Source organism: Cetorhinus maximus, chromosome 7 (genome assembly GCF_964194155.1).
Source record: "Cetorhinus maximus chromosome 7, sCetMax3.hap1.1, whole genome shotgun sequence".
NCBI classification, from domain to species: domain Eukaryota; kingdom Metazoa; phylum Chordata; class Chondrichthyes; order Lamniformes; family Cetorhinidae; genus Cetorhinus; species Cetorhinus maximus.
The window spans coordinates 41,388,955-41,405,942 of record NC_135885.1 but is presented as its reverse complement, the minus strand read 5'-3'; the positions used below and the strand labels follow the sequence as shown (position 1 = coordinate 41,405,942).

General features: G+C 39.5%; 1 protein-coding gene and 1 pseudogene across 3 annotated transcripts in view; one reads left to right on the top strand and one right to left on the bottom strand.

Annotated features, from left to right (window-relative positions):
* pan3 (poly(A) specific ribonuclease subunit PAN3) overlaps positions 1 to 16,988 on the top strand; it is a 201,037-nt gene that overhangs the window by 17,610 nt on the left and 166,439 nt on the right. For all 3 annotated transcript variants that reach the window (XM_078545380.1, XM_078545378.1, XM_078545379.1), the window contains exon 3: positions 13,603 to 13,675. In XM_078545380.1, the coding sequence (XP_078401506.1) occupies positions 13,603 to 13,675 (73 nt within the window). The remainder of the gene's footprint in view (positions 1 to 13,602; positions 13,676 to 16,988) is intronic.
* LOC144682451 (cytochrome c oxidase subunit 7B, mitochondrial pseudogene) lies at positions 9,846 to 10,091 on the bottom strand (annotated as a pseudogene).

Sequence of the window (16,988 nt, the reverse complement as noted above, 5' to 3'; positions counted from 1 at the left end):
CATGCACCTTTTCCTCCCCACCCCCCACCTATTAATGGGAGACATTTCAGCCTCTTCCACTGAATGTAGGTCAGAGAGATCAGAAAGTGAGAGGAGCAGGGCTTGAAGCTGTGTCTGTCCACATGCTCTTTGACACCATCTCTCTCCCCCTCCCCCCCCCCCCAACTTTCAAAAAAAAACCCTTACTTTTCTGAGAGTTTTAGTTTGTGGTTGCTGCTTTGAGATATAGCTGCTTTGATGTATTATTGACTGGCCCCTGGCTAGAGGGATTGTGGGTGGGTTGGGGTGGTACACCTTGGGGATGGGGAGGATGCCATGGGGGGATGGAGGAATGGCATGGAATGAGGGAAATGCACCAGAGGTATGGAATGAGGATGAGGATGGCATAGGAAGAATGGATGGGATGAAAGGAATTAGATGGGATGATGAGGGGAATGAAAGTAATGGGATGAGTATGGCACAAGAGGAATGGCATGGGATGGGAATTTAAAGAAGTACCATTGCAATAAAGATACTAATTTCACTGCAAATGTTTTGCGGGCTTCTGCTAATATCAATATTCTACACCTTGCTCACTTGGTTAATTGTATGTTCAAAGTAATCTTAAACTACAAGATTGTGTATTGGTCAGGATTATTTTGTTTACCATACAGTAGAGCACTGTTAGTAGTAAATAGTTGCTATGTCCTTGTGGGTGTGCTGCTGCCCATTCAAATGAAGCATTTGTCAGCTTAGGTATCTTTTCTCTTGGTAAGGTGGCATCATTTCGTGCAGCAAGTAATTTGTAAGGAGGACACAAGCCTCCTACATTTGCCCCTGTTGGGTGCTGGGAGCTTAGAAACAGGGAACTTTTACTGGTTACCACCAGACCACTTAAGTTCCCCCAGTGTAATGCTTGTTTAGGCAGCACAGGTTCAGCAAATGATTAACTCTTTATATGCATAACTGCAAAAACAGGATATTAAAGTTGTTAGCTTTGGAAATTTTATCTGTGATTTATTTTTGTCCATCAAAAAATAAAATTAAGAGGCAGTGGGACAAATTGAACATTGTGGCAAGAAATGGTTGTAGAAATAGTTGTTTGGTGGTACAGAACTTGAATATTGCTGAAAAAAAAAATACATTTTTTGTCAAAGCTTTTTGTCCTGTACTCAGGACAATTCACAGGAAAATACCAATGTCAGGGGAGCAACATATTTATACTGTATGAGGAGAAAGTGCTGATTGGTTGGCAAGTGGACTCTGGTAAAGGTGTTGCCATGGATATTACACCAGTTGATGGTGACTGACAGTTAACTGCCAAGCATTGTTTAAAATTTAATTCTGCGTTTTTTCTTGCGAATTGCCCTAATGAGCACAGGATGAAAAGTTTTGACAGAAAATGTTGTTTTCCAGAATACTCAAATGGTTTTATCCTCATGGCTTCCTAATGGGTTGAAGGGGCAGTGAGAGTATGGCTATGAAATTGCCTAAGAGACAGAAAGCAGCGGGTAGTAAGTAGTAAATGGTTATTTTTCAGATTGGTGGGAAGTATACAGTGGTGTTGCCCAGGGCTTGGTACTTAGCCATTGTTCTTTTTGATATATATTACTGACCTGAATTTGCGTATAAAGAGTATCATTTCAAAATTTTCAGATAGACTAGTGAAATGGGAAGATCTGTGGCAAATTAAATTTAATGCAGAACTGCTCAGAAACAATGAAAGGGTCGAGAAATGGTGAAGAAGTAGAGCTGACTGTCACCAGCATACATGTGAAAATTGACCTTGTCTGCTGGTCATGTCAAGGGACATAGGCAGACAAGGAAGAAGAGGGAGCCAAATGTCAACCTAACGTGTTTATAATCTATGTTAATGGCTTAGATGAAGGAACAATGTATTTGTAGCCAAATTTACTGACAATACAAAAATAGGTGGAAAAGCCAAGTTGTGAGGAGGGCACAGAACCTGCAAAGGATATATATAGGTTAATTGGATAGGCAAAAATTTGGCAGATGGAGTATAATGTAGGAAAACATGATGTTATCCTCTTGGTATGAAGAAGAAAAGCAGAATATTTAAATGGAAAAAAGAGTCCTGAATGTTGTGGCATAGAGGGATCTGGGTGCCCTTGCCCATGGATCATTATAAGTTATCATGCAGATACAGCAAGTAATTAGGAAGGTGAATGGAATGTTGGCCTTTATTGCAAGGGGAATGGAGTATAAAAGTAGTGAAATCTTGTAACAACTGTATAGGATGTTGATGAGACCACACCTAGAGTATTGTGTGCCATATTGGTCTCCTTATTTAAAGAAGGATACAGTTGCATTGGGCGCAGTTCAGAGAAGGTTCACTAGGCTGATTCCTGGAATGAAGGGATTGTCCTATGAGGAACTGTTGAGCAGTTTGGGCCTGCATTTATTGGAGATTAGAAGATTAAGAGGTGATCTTATTGAAACAAATAAGATTCTGAGAGGGCTTGACAGGGTAGATGCAGAGAGGATGTTTCCTTTCATGGGAGAATCTAGAATTAGGGGGAAGAGTTTCAGAATAAGGGATTTCCCATTTAAGATGGAGATAAGGAAGAATTTCTTCCCTGAAGGTTTGTTTATTTTTGGAATTCTCTATCCAGGTGGATGCTGGGCCATTAAATATGTTCAAGGCTGTGCTGGACAGATTTTTAAGCTACAAAAGTCGAGGGTTATGAAGGGGCAAACAGGAAAGTGGAGCTGTGGCCGCGATCAGATTAGTCATGATCCTTATTGAATGATGGAGCAGGCTTGAGGGGTGATCTGCTTGTGCTTCTCCTTCTTATGTTCTTATATTACCTTGGGAAGGGAACCCATTTGTAGAGAGACTGTTATCATGATTGTGACTGAAGAGGTGAAAGTAGAATCAAGCCAGACCATTCCTATTTAAACCAGCATTGCTAAAACAAATTATCTGGTCATTAACATCTCAGTGGTTGTGGGACTTTGCTATGCACAAATTAGATTCTGCATTTATTACATTATAACAGTGACAACACTTGAAAACAGTGCTTAATTGGATGTAAAGCACCTTGGGACGCTCTGAGAATCTGAAAGGTGCTTTGTAAATGCAAGCATTTTTCTTTTGAGCTGGACAATAGAGGGGAATAATGGAGTCGACAGTGTTCAAGGCGATGGAGAGGGCAAGGAGGGAAAATTCACCACAGTTGTAGTCACAGAGAATGCTTTTCATGGCTTTGGCCAGGGCTGTTTCTTGCTGTGGGAAAGGTGGAGTTCCCTAGAGATTTGATGGATAACTTCATGTTTCACGCTTATGGTTCAAACATCCAATCAGTGTCAAATATATATGAGACACCATATGAGCTGTTGTGCTGGTGGTGGGGTAATTCATGAAAAATGAGAGATGTTTCATCTGGAGTACTGGATGTATTGCGTTTTATTTGTGACCATTTACTGTGAGGTATTAATAACATTGTTTTTGTCTGGAAAAAGCCTACTTTTGGTATGTAATCAGTAATATATAGCATCAGGTATGTAATTATAATGTAACAGTCCTTGTGATTTGAGTAATGCTCTGATTCCAAATTCGTAAAATGAAACCAAGCTTATTTTGACTGTATTTTCTTTTCAATCAACAGTTTTGTCAAATAAATGACTAGATGTCAAAAAAATTTACATATTTATTCCCCATATGAACTGTCTACAGAATTTAAACAGTTTGATTCTAAATGTTTATGGCTGTGTATCATTTTCATTGAAAAGTCAGGAACTGATTTGTAATTCATTAAAATGTTTAAAGTTTAGCCACCATGATGAAGTGATCTTTATACATTTCTTTGGCATGTTCTTCAAGCTATATATGCTCCATTATGGGAAGAAGGATGATGCAGCATCATATGGCAGGAAATGGCAGTATTCAAGTTTTGTTTTATTTATATCAAATTTTATTATATTGCAATATTGCCTGGAGTCATGGAGACTTCTGCCACGCAGAAGGAGCCTCTTTGTCCCATTGAGTCCACACCAGCTCTCTGTAGAGCAATCAAGTCAGTCCCATTTCCCTGTTCTATCTCCATAGCCCTGCAAGTTTTTTTTCTTTAAATGCTCATTCAGTTCCCTTTTGAAATCATCAATCGTCTCTGCTTCCACCCCCACCTCATAGGCAATGAGCCCAGTTCCGTTTCTGGTCAGTGATAACCCCAGGATATTGATAGTGGGGCATTCAGCAATGGTAATGCTGTTGAATGTCAAGGGGCGATGGTTAGATTCTCTCTTGTTGGAGATGGTCATTGCCTGGCACTTGTGTGGTGCAAATGTTACTTGCCACTTGTCAGCCCAAATCAGCTGATTTTGTCCAGGTCTTGCTGCATTTGGAAATGGGGCTGCTTCAGTATCTGAGGAGTCACGAATGGTGCTGAACATTGTGCAATTATCAGTGAACATCTCCACTTCTGACCTTATGATGCAAGGAAGGTCATTGATGAAGCAGCTGAAGATGATTGGGCCTAGGACATTGGGAACACTCTGTAAGGATAAATCTCTGCCTAATGCAATTCTTATATAGCTTGTATGTATGAGTTTTTGTTTCCCTAACCTACATAATTCATTTACAGTATGTTGATCAAGGAAAGCAGGAAGAAATCTTCAAACTGTTCTAATGTATGGCAGGATCAGAATAACATCCAGGCTTAAGCTAACAAATGGCATATAATAATTGTATAGAACAAATCCCAGGTAATAACTATCCCAAACAAGAGAAATCCAATCATTTCTTTGACCTTCAATTGCTGGATCACTCATTAACATCTGGATTAGCCTTAACAGTGTCACCAAAAGATCAGGACACTGACTGGATATTCTGTGATAAGTGGTTTACTTCCTGACCTCCTTTACCATCTACAAGGCTCCAACTAGAGTATGATGGAATACTCACCACTTTTCTAGATAGGTTTGGCTGCAAAAGTACTCAGAGGTTCAACACTTTCCAGGACAGAGCAATTTGCTTGACTGGATGTGGTTGCAGTACATAGAACTACAGAGCAACTCACCAGTGATACACCAACTGTGCTTTGCTTCTCTGCAACATCTAGCACTGGGAAGGACAAATGAAGCAATTACATATCGCAAAGCATTGGCTACACAGAAACAGGCCATTTGGCACATCAGGTCTATGTTGGCATTTATGTCTATTGTTTCTAGGAGGTAGTTCCAAAAGATGGCCTCAAATCCTTTGGAACTTCATTTTTGAGATGCCAGAGGAACACTCCCCCTCCTTTGGACTCAAACAGAATGCTATGGGTAGATGCTTCTCAAACTATCTCTGCCCCCATCCCCATAAAACTAGTTGCATGCTGGCTGACTTGGTATCCAAACCAGTCAAAGTTTCTCCACTGGCCAAATGGTAGTTTGCATTGGGGGCGTATTTGGAGTATGCAACTTGCCCCAGCCTTGCTAATGAGACCCAAAGCTCAAAATTTCTTGGACTTCTCCATTGGCCCAATGGGTGGATCTCTTCATTTGGCTGCCTAAAGGTCAAAATCTACTCTATTCTTTTTGAGACAAGGAATAAAATGTTCTTGATATTGACACTATGCCCTAATTTAATTGAAGTAGAAAAGTGCTGATTTGGGGGAGAAATAGTGAAATAAAATCATTTGTTAAATGGTCTCTTTTGCAGCATACCTTGATGAGGATTTTGGAGTTACTCTGTGGCGCCCAGAGCATTAGTAATATTGCCTTTTGTCAACTGTTCTGGCAACCAAGTTGAAGACCTGACCCGGTTTTCAAGTTTAAGGCTCACTCAACAGGCTTCAGGCAAAAGCAAAATACTGGAGATGCTGGAAATCTTGAAATAAAAACAGAACATGCTGTAAATACTCAACAGGTCAGACAGCATCTGTGGGAAGAAAAACAGTTAATGGACTGAATTTCCACTATCAAGGTGGATAGCTTGAGTGGGGAAACTTTGACTTGGCAGACCTGCCTCGATATAAAGGGCCCTGCCACATGTAATTTTCGTTTCTGGGAGGTGGGGGCAGGATCAAGTTGGGCCTGTCGGCTCCGGAAGCAGATTGGAGGTGGCAACGGGGATGGGCGAGTACTGCTGTAGGCTGGTTAGAAGGCTTGACTCAGTTTTTTGGGACTCTGTCCCAGTTATAAAAGCAGTTAGGCCCCCTAGACCTAATCTCTCTCAGCTCCTCAACTCCCCATGCCACATCAAACCCCATGCCCCCTCCATAGCCACTTAGCCAGTATATGGGCAAGACTCGGGACCCATATGGAGATGAAAAAAATTAAACTCCTAACAATCTAATAGAGCTTTCACTCATACACACTTGATGTTGAAAAAAATCTCATTCATGAAACCCATTCAAAGATTTTAAATCCCCTTTATTGGCCAATCTGTTATAAAAACAAACTTCCATTCGCTAACCACATCAAAGACAACTGAACTCCTAATTGCCTCTTAAAGCTGTCAATCAAAATCTAAATGCAACCCTCCTGCTGAGATAAGTGATTTTGGAGCTTTTTGAAACTCAACCAAGCATTCTTAAGGGGTTCAGCTGTAATAATAACCTTTGGGAAATGTCAACAATAAACTCTATTGAAACTGCAGGAACAGATGGTAACTTTTTTCTAAGCAACATTAGATGGCCTGGCTATCAATAAACTCCAGCAGTTTCTTTTACTCTAATATGTAGCTGCAGCCTGTTTTTTTTCATGTTTAAAAGGCTTCTCCGCCCTTCAAGAGCATTTAAGTCTCCTCCATCAATTCATAAAGTAGGTTAAAGTCCTTGGAACATCCACAATGGGGTCTGTTGAACTCAGCACTAATTTCAAATGGCCCTGCTAAGTTCGAGTTTCCAGCCTGTGTGATTTACACCACACTCCCTTCCCCCTGCCAGCAAAAATGGGAACTGCCAAAAACAGAGTTGGCCTGACTTGATGAAAATCTTTTTTTTCTTTGTTCATGGGGTGTGGGTGCCACTGGCTAGGCCACCATTTATTGCCTTTGAGAACTGAGTGGTTTGCATTGGGCATTTAAGAGTCCGACAGCAGATTTCCTTCCCTAAAGGGCACTATTTGAACCAGATGGGTTTTTATGACAACGGTTTCATGGCCATCATATCAGATTTTTTATTGAATTCAAATTCTATCATCTGCCGTGGTGGGATTTGAACCTGTGCCTCCAGACCATTACCCTGGGCCTCTGGATTACTAATCCAGTGACAATACCACTATGCCACCACCTCCCTCTTGTGACCTTTCATCAAAAATATAGCAGAGCTGATGCATTTGGTTATCTTTGGTTGTTTGTTTAATCTTTTTTCCTTACTAGTGGACGCTTCTCTGTACTTTGATGTTCTATAATGTTCACAGCTAGCCTGTGATCTGCGTACATTCAAATTTACCAGTGTAGATTTTTCTAAAATAAACACAAAATACTGTGGATGTTGGAAAACTGAAATAAAAACAGCACTTTGTTTTTATAGCAGATTTTTCTAGTTGTCCCTCATTCAAGTTACTGCTTTTAGCCTTTCAGTATAGTTTTTGCACATCATTTGCCACATGTGCTCAGGGTTTATTATCCTGTGTACATACTGGAGAACTAATACAAATGAACTAAAATAAATCATATGTATCTGTTTTGCAACTGGTACAAACAATGAACCACAGTATTAAAATGTATAATCTTTTCAAAAGCAAAAAAAAATCTTTGTTTCTGTTTTATGAGCCACCAGATCTTGTTTAGTGAAGTAAGGTGTTGAACTGGTTTTTAATGTTATAGATGCTCTCAGCATTCTTTTTGGTATAATTTAGGGGTGTATTTCAATCCAATGCAATCCTTTCGCCTCATAATTTTTGATAGCTGACAAAAATTCTTTGTTTCATAAATGCAAGTGAAAGTACGTACTCAATTGAGAGTGAAATTCAAACTTCTCACAAACTTCTTTTATTTTGAAATCAATATTCTAGTTATCTAGTTCTACTGTGTCTTAGGAGGGGTTGGCAAGTTTGATTACACATTAATTTGTTTCTGCATTAAATCAGCTTCAAAAGCTTTTTTCAAGAACCCTGTCTTCTCCCGCTGCCACCCACACACACACAGCTGTTGGATAATTGCTAAGCTGCATTCATGTAATTCCTGATGTTTGGAATTCAGGTCTTTTTAAAAATAAAGTCCCTATTTGTTTTAATGTGTGAATGTTTTACATTAAGTGTATGGAATGTGATCAGAATAAGCTTACCTCCATGCACTAATAATTACAACCACACAATCCGCAGCAAGGCTGTTACAGCAATGGAACCAGATAATACATGTACCAAGCCAATTAGAGCAGATGTGTTGTGAATGTATGAATCCTTATTTCCTGTGGTATTGAACTGTGTGTGATACCTCTTCGCAAACTGGATGAAGGCCAGTCTTTGTGGTAACTTATTTTCCCAGTGTCAACCCACGCTTGCCAAGTACACAAGCAGCTAATTACATGTTCAACTTCTCAATCTATGCATTTCAACTCGCTGCCTCTATTCTGTGATTAAATGAGCTATTTCAGTGGTTCTCAAACTGGGGTCTATGATGCAGGGCTGGCCTGACGGGTGAATGACTCGGCACAGTGGTCAAGAGTGAACCAGTGACTGGCGTGCTCTGCTCATATTGTGCTCCTGCTGTCCTCTGATCCTCTAATGCTCTCTTCATGCTCTTCCTCCCGCAAACCCACGTTGCTGCTCTCTCCAGGGTCCTGCTTTCTCTGTACTTCACTCTCACCCTGTGCTGTGCTCCCACAGTGGTCCTGCTATCTTCTGTTCCTCTAGTGTTCTCCAGGCTCCTTCTCTTCTCTAGGTTGTGTTTCTCCAGTGCCCCTGCTCCCCTGCTGCACTAGTGCTCTTTTCCTGCCTTCTGCTCTCTGTGTCCTGTCAAGGATAGGCACACTCTGCATTGAGAAGCAGGAACACCTATATCACCTATAACTGTTTACTTAAAAGCATAACTAAGCACTCGCTATGCAGCACTTGATATTAGGAGTATAATATGGTATTTTAATTTGGATGTGAAGTTCACAGTTACAAATCAATTTGGAAAAGGGTTCTTCATCCAAAAATGAGAACCACTGAATTATTCGTTCCATTATTATTGCATCAATAATATATAGCACTCTCAATGCACTAAAATGTCCAAAGGTGTTTCAGGATGGACAGAATAGACACAATAATTGAGAGTTGGCTGAATGCGCAAGGCCAAAGAGATAGGCAGAATAGAGTTGGGGACAAGCATATACATAGTTTTTGACAGGAGCCAATTAAGTTAGCTGTGGTTTTCCTATTGTTCAGTTGGAGAAAGTTTTAGCTTGTGCATCGTAGTGCCAAATATGCAGTTTCACACCTTGGAGGTGACTGTACATTCAATGAAGGATAGTGGCAGAGCTGGATGTTGTGCATGTATATGGTAATACATCTTACAGTGGGTAATGTCTCTGGACAGCATGTAAATAAGGAAAGCGAGTCAAGGGTGAAATCTTGATGTACTCTAGAGGCGAAGTTGTATAGTAAAAGAAAGCATTTCTAGAGATGTGCTGGCTCTGTTGGAACAAAGAAAAAATTATTCTGAAATGGGTGCTCCCCAGAGCTGGGCAATGTGAAATATGTGGAGAATAATGGAGTGGTTGACAGTGTTGAATGTTGCAGAGAATTTGAAGACAACAGAATGTTAACAATTCATCGCTGTTGTTTTTTTTAAGTTTCTATAGTTTATTGATTTACTTTGAGACCCAATATACAGAGGTAATCAGTACAGCAGAAGTCAGGAGCCTAGAAACAAATTTGCAACCCAGCCCATCTGTACTCAATTTCTTGCAAACATTTGGTTCATTCCTCTAGTCTTCCATCCAGTTTTGAGGGGTGATCTTGCCAATAGGAGACACGTTCCATGTGAGCCCAGTCTGCGTCGCAACATAACTCCAGACTGCAGCACAGAATGATAATCCTCCCAAAAGTCTAGCATTTCCATATTTGTCATGAAAGTCAGGACCAGTTTTGTGGTGAGCTTGTCTTGTTACAATTTGACGAATGCTCTGGCTGGACAGGGAAAGCAGACTCTTGGTCAAAGGCACCATCTCCACCGCGCGCATTGCTGTTGTTATGGAAGTGGTCATTGGTGTCATTGACTATGGTGGTCTAGGTCCTGTGGGAAATTTAAGTTTAGTGTAAAATGAAAACATCATTCAGTTTACAATATACAGTCACTTTGGATAAAAGCTGTTCAGCTGATGCTGAAATTGGCCCATTTACACAGTTTGTGCAACTAGGAGAGAAGTATGCATCTCCATGCAGTTCCTTTCAGTTTTGTGATTGCTAATTTAGTGGATATTGTCAATATGGCAAGATAAAGAAAGAGCATGTATTTATGTAAATACTTTAATCACCCCAAGATGCCCAAAAGTGGCTCATACTCAATTAATTATTTTTGAAATTTTGTCACTGTCATACAGTGACTGAAGCATGGAACATGGAACAATGTGAACGGGACCTGTTGCTGCAGTGACATGGGTGCGGGCTGGCTTTTTGAACATAAGAAATAGGAGCAGGGGAAGATGATAAGGCCCATTAAACCTCCTCCGCAATTCAGTATGATCATGGCTGATCTTGGGCTTCGACTTCACTTTTCTCACCTGCTCCCCGTATCCCTTGATTCCCTGAGACCAAAAATCTGTCTATCCTCACATTAAATATATTCAATGATGGCATATCCACAGCCCTCTAGGGTAGAGAATTCCAAAGAGCCCACAGCCCTTTGAACGAAGAAATGTTTCCTCATCTTTGTCCTAAATGATCAGCCTTTATCCTGAATCTGTGTCCCCTTGTTTTAGGTTCCCCAGGCAGGGGAACAAGCTCTTGGTATCTACCTTGTCAAGCCCCTTCATAACCTTGAATGTTTCATTCAGATCATCCCTCATTCTTCTAAACTCCAGAGAATATAGACTCAATTTATTCAGCCTCTCATTATAGGACAACTCCCTCCTTCCAGGGACCAATCTAATGAGCCTTCCCTGTACTGCCTCCAATGCAAATATATCCTTCCTTAAATATGGAGACCAAAATTGCACAGTATCCAGGTGTGGACTCACCAAAGCCCCATATATTTGTAGCAAGACTTCTTTATTCTTGTACACTTGCAACAAAGGCCAACATGCCGTTTGTTTTTCTAATTGCTTGCTGTACCTGCATGCTAACTTTTTGTTAAAAGCAAAATACTGAGGATGCTGGAAATCTGAAACATAAACAGAAATTGCTGGAAAAACTCAGGTCTGACAGCATCTGTTGAGAGAGAAAAAAACAAAGTTAACATTTCGAGTCCTTATGACTCTGAGGAAGGACCATAAAGACTTGAAATGTTAACTTTGTTTTTTTTTCTCTCCACAGATGCTGTCAGACCTGCTGAGTTTTTCCAGCATTTTCTGTTCTTGCTAACTTTTTGTGTTCCTTATACGAGTAGACCCAAATCTTTGAGCATCAACATTTACGTGCTTCACCCCTTTTAAAAAATATTCTCCTTTTATATTCTTATGACCAAAATGAATAACCTCACACTTTCCTACATTATAGTCCATCTGTCATCTTGTTGCCCACTCTCTTAACTGTCTGTACCTCTTTGCAGCCACTCTTGTGTCCTTTTAGCTTGCATTCCCACCTAGCTTTGTAATCGTCAGCAAACTTAGATACATTACTCTCTGTCTCTTTGTACAAATCGTTAATATAGATTATAAATAGCTGAGGCCCCAGCATTGATCCTTGCAGCATTTCACTAGTCACAGCCTGCCAACTTGAAAATGCCTCATTTATCCCTACTCTTTGCTTCTGTCTGTTAACCAATTTTCTATCCATACTAATGTATCACTCCTACTCCATGAGCCCTTATCTTGTGTATTAACCTTCTGTGTTATACTTCAACGAATGCCTTTTTGAAATCCAAGGATACCACATGTACTCCTTTACCCTACTAGTTACAGACTCAAAAACTCTAAATTTGTCAAACAGGATTTCCCTTTTGTAAAACCATGTTGACTTGTTCTAATCATACTATGCTTTCGAAGTGCATTGTTAAGACTTTCTTATTAATAGATTCAAGTACTTTTCTGATGATTTATGTCATGGGAGGGGGCAATGATGCACTCATACAACGAAACATTGGCAAGCGATTTCTGGGTGGACACGAGCCAAGGCAGTTCTTGAAACAGACATGTAACTAGATTAACGGGGCTTGGATTGACTGAGAAACCTGAAAGAGCAGAGGCCCCAAAGACACCTGGGATAGATTTGCAGGGTCGGAGCTGGGGAAGGATAGGAAGGAACCACTACTTCAGTCTTCTCCAGGAGTCTGAAATGCCAATCCAGCTGAGTGACTTTATTCAATGAGTATGACAGCTGGGCCTGTGACTGGACTCAGACTGAAGATGCAGTCCCAATTACTGACAGGTGTCTAGATGGCAGAAATGCTGCACACCAGGCAGCATGTCAGCGATATTCCAATGCAGCCAGGCCAGTAAACAGAGGGGAAGAAAATTCCTGAAACACTCAGCAGCTGTATAGTGAACTGGTTGGAAGTGGAGGGTTATTGCTGAAACAATGCCAGTGTTCCCAACAGGAACCACCAGGTTTAATTGCACTCCAAGAAGAACAGAGCTGTGTCATGCGGTGAATCATTCAATAGGCATGTTGTCAAATCTGCCTTTAGTTGATGAAAGGATAAAAGTTTTCCTACAATTATATCTATGTTCATTATATCAGACAGTCCTGACAAAATTGTATGCAGATTCCTTTAAACAAGTACTGATGAACTTTACATTCAGAAATGTAAATGTGCAAGACATTTACAGTATTATAATTTAGATGGGCTCTGTGATTACTAATCCATTTGAAAGAGGTCCTCCAATCAAAATAGTTTGAGAACCACTACTATACGTTAACAAAGCAGCAAATTTGTGCATAAACCAGTTTCCACAAACAGCATCAAGATAAATAACCACAAAATCTGTTTTGTTGTTGGTCAAGGGATAATTATCAGCCAGGAAATCTGGAGAACTTCGCTGCTGCTCTTTGAGTAGTTGCAGGAGATCTTTAATGTTGATCTGAGCAGGCAGATGTTTTAACTTAGTTTGATGCTTTAACTGAAAGGCAACACTCCTGCAGTACTGCACACAAGCTGGGAGAATCCCTGTACATGACAGCAATGATAAAAGCATGTTGCTGACCTATATAAGTGTATTGAAGGTCAGTCACCATTTTCAGATCCGGTGTGCTCAGTCTGAATCTAGTGTCTTTTATTTTTGAAAATGGTAGCACCTGGCCCTCAAATGTACAGTGAACTCTCCCTGCTTAAAGAAGCTGTCAGTGGCACTGGCCCATGGTTGATTCTGATACTCCTACTGGTCCAAGCAGACTTTTAAAGTACTGTAAATGAAGTATCCATAGGTAAGCACTTTGTATGGTAAAAGGTAAAAGATTTGTGGTAGTTGTGGAGTCTATTGGTAACTTGATCTATTTAAATAAAGGATGAAAGGCAGGTAAAGTTTGCAAAGTAATATGTAGCTTGATAAAAGTCACAGTTATAATAATACTTGTTTTTGTTTACAGAGGCAAGCTAACAGCAGCAGCTCACCCAGCCTGTTGAGTGATTGTGCCAAAGCTTATGCTTGTGCAGGACATGGTAAAGTATTTTATTGTAATTCAGTTGTATATATTTTAGAAAAAAATAGCATATTGTAGGTGTTTTCCATAATCTAGTTTGCTGGGCAGAGGGATCGGGACTGGACTTGTATTTTTTGCCACTCGACGTTTCCAGAAATTCACGTTCCAGATGTTTTTGTAACTGGCTCTTTTTAATGCCATGATGTACCAAAACACAAAACAGTTTGATGTACCCAATATTTAGTGTAAATTTATTTAAAAATTACAGGGTTGCTCTTATTTGACTTGTTTCTGGCTCTGATTTGCAATGGCCTAGGTTCACAGGATGCAGGTTTTACTTTAGCTTCACAATTATGGCAGATGTATTTTGAAACAAATCATTTTAGATATGACTTTTTGAAATTATTTTAGGATTATATACTTTCAGTCTGCATTAACAAAGCCCTTTATTCAGAGAGTTAATGTGCATAGACTGTCCTGTGGAATGATGGGACATATTTTTCCAATGTAATTCCTTCCCTCTATCTACATCTGAGCTGCTCCAGCTGAAAAGGTGCTGAATGGCAGAAGGTACCATTTTTGAGACAGCAAAAGTAATAATCAGCGGTCCAGTTAATCTGCACTTTTACAAACCTAGTCAGTAGTTAACGATGGCAGAGACTCAAGAATACATTGTGTGCCCACATTTAGAATCCAAAGAAAGAGGAGAAAATAATTTGTAATGGAAAGTATGTGGCAAAGATGAACAGTAGTGAATTTATAGGAGTATAATTCTAGGCTTGAGAGTAGCAAGATTTATTGCCAACTTAATTTGCTTTATCAATATTGAAGTTGTAAATACTCTTCAAAATAACTAATCTCTATGAATTGAATATCTTCAAAACAAAACTGTACTTGGGACGAGGTTCTTGCTGGAATGGCTATGCTTATTTTTAATCCATAGGCACCTTTAGAAAATGAAGGACTTGTCCTTGTTCTAATGGTAGGGAATTACAGGCTTAGGAACCAGTTATGAAGGAATGATAGAATATGTCTAACTTGGGATGGTGTGTAACTTTAGAAGGGAATTTGGAGGTGGTGGTCTTTCCATTGATCTTTCTGATCCAGTTCTTGGTGGTGGAGGTCACAGGTTGTATGGTGCATCAAGCTAAGCTGTGGATGGCCATTTAGTCACAGCACACTGGTAGTAGAGAGGATTGATATTGAGCTCAATTGGGGCATTAATCAAATTGGCTACTCTGAGCTTTTTGAGTATTGTTGCAGGTGGAAACATTCAGGCTAGGAATAAGTATTTCAGTGCACTCTTTGACTTAAGCTTTGTAGATGGTGCTGAAGCTTTGAAATGTGAAGAGATGAGCCATACTCATTATGGAGTATCAAACCTCTATTCTGGTTTGTAGCTACGTTGTTGTTGTGACTGGTCCAGTTAAGCTTTTGGTCAATGGTGATTTGCAAACTTTTGACAGTAAGAAGCCTGCTGGCAATGATGTTGAAGGTTGTGAAGCGGCAGCTGGACTTTCTCTTGTTCAAGATAAAAATGTTGGCACGAGTGTTACCTGCTATTTGTCAGCCTAAGGTTGAATGTTATCCAGATCTTTCTGTAGGATGGTATGGCTGCTTCATTACCAGAAGAGTTGTAAATGGAGTTAACACTGTGGAATCATCAGCAAACAAATACTGGTCTTATGACAGAACACGATCTTTGATGATGCAGCTGAAGTTGGTTAGGACAAGGACATTCCCTGAGGAGGAACTCTGCAGCAATGTTCTGGGGCTGCAATGATTAGTGCCCAACAACCATAACCAATATTTCTTTGTCAGGTAGGATTCTGAATACTAGAGAGTGTTCTCCTTGGTCCCCCTGTTGACTAAAATTTTGTTTGGGTTTCTTGATACCATACCAGTTGAATGTTTTTTGATGTCGAGAACATTACTTTCACCTGCATTTAAATCTTAAATTCACATGATTTTTTTCTTTCATGGGATTGCCATCCCTTATTTCCCCTGAGAATGTGCCATGAGCTGCCTGAAAATGTAAATGTTAATTAATTTACAAGCTTGTATTGCGTGATTTTATATATTCAACAATCTATATTCTAAATTGCGTGGTAATATATGTACCATAATCTGTGTGTGTGTAGTTGTATAAGTGTATATATTAACGCTATGCAATCTTAACGCTTATCTCTTGCAATCACAATGAATGCTGTATTTAAAAATTAGTAATATTCTAGTGCAGTTAGATCAAAATTTTCTTTGCTGTGGTAACTGATTTATATTTATTGTGTGTGATAGTTATGCACACAAGAGAGGCTATATTTATCACATTGCGCTCCTGATATCAGGTAAAGACTCTTAAGACAAAAACTTATGGGCTGCTTTTGTAAAAAAGCAGCATTGTAGTATTAATCAATGTAATCATGTAAAGACATTGACCAATACAGGTACTTTTCAAAAGCTATGTAGTTTAACAGTTGTATTAGCCCCACCTGAGGTCAGCTAAGCCAGCAGAGTTGGGATTGAAATTTAGATCTTCCTGGTCTGTACTCTGAATTTCTAAGGCTGAATATTGTAATTTTGGAATTGTAGAAATGCTTAGTGATAAGGTATATTTGATTTTGATTAAATTGAAAGTTTATTGTATTGTCAGTTTAAACTAAGGACACTCCTCGGATCCCTGACTCTTCCAACATTGAAATAATATTTTGAGATTTTGGTTTTATCTGTAGCTCCCGTTGTTGATCTTTCAAAACTGTCTTTTTCACATGGCTTTTCTGTCACTGCTTGTAGTCAGTCACAGGATTATTTTGCTCAACATCGATCTACGAGTTATCAGAAAATCACAAAATAATTGACAGAAAAGTAATTTAAACTATTTTAATCATCCATTCAGGAAGTCCCCCATTCAACATCAGATCGTTTATTAAATAATTCCAAAGTTTCTACCTCTAATAAACTCTCTAGAACTCTGTTATGTGTTGTTCACACTTTGTGAAGAAAACTTACTGTCATCTTTCTTCAGCTTTACCTGTTACTAGTTTGAACCTGTCAATTTGTCTTACTGTTGTAACTTAATTTGAAGTAGTATGTAGATATACTTCATATCATAAGCTATCTTGTAAGATCTGTAGGATCAGCTCTTGAATATCTCCTTTCAAGGCTGGAAAGATCAGGTTTCTTCAACATTTCCTTAAGATTCTGACCTCCAACACTAGCTTTGTTCTTTTCTGCATAGTATCCAGCACTTGAATATCCTCCTTTTGTCTCCCATGATCAGAACTGCACATAGTACTCAAAGTACCATCTGATTGGACCATGGTACAATTTAGTCA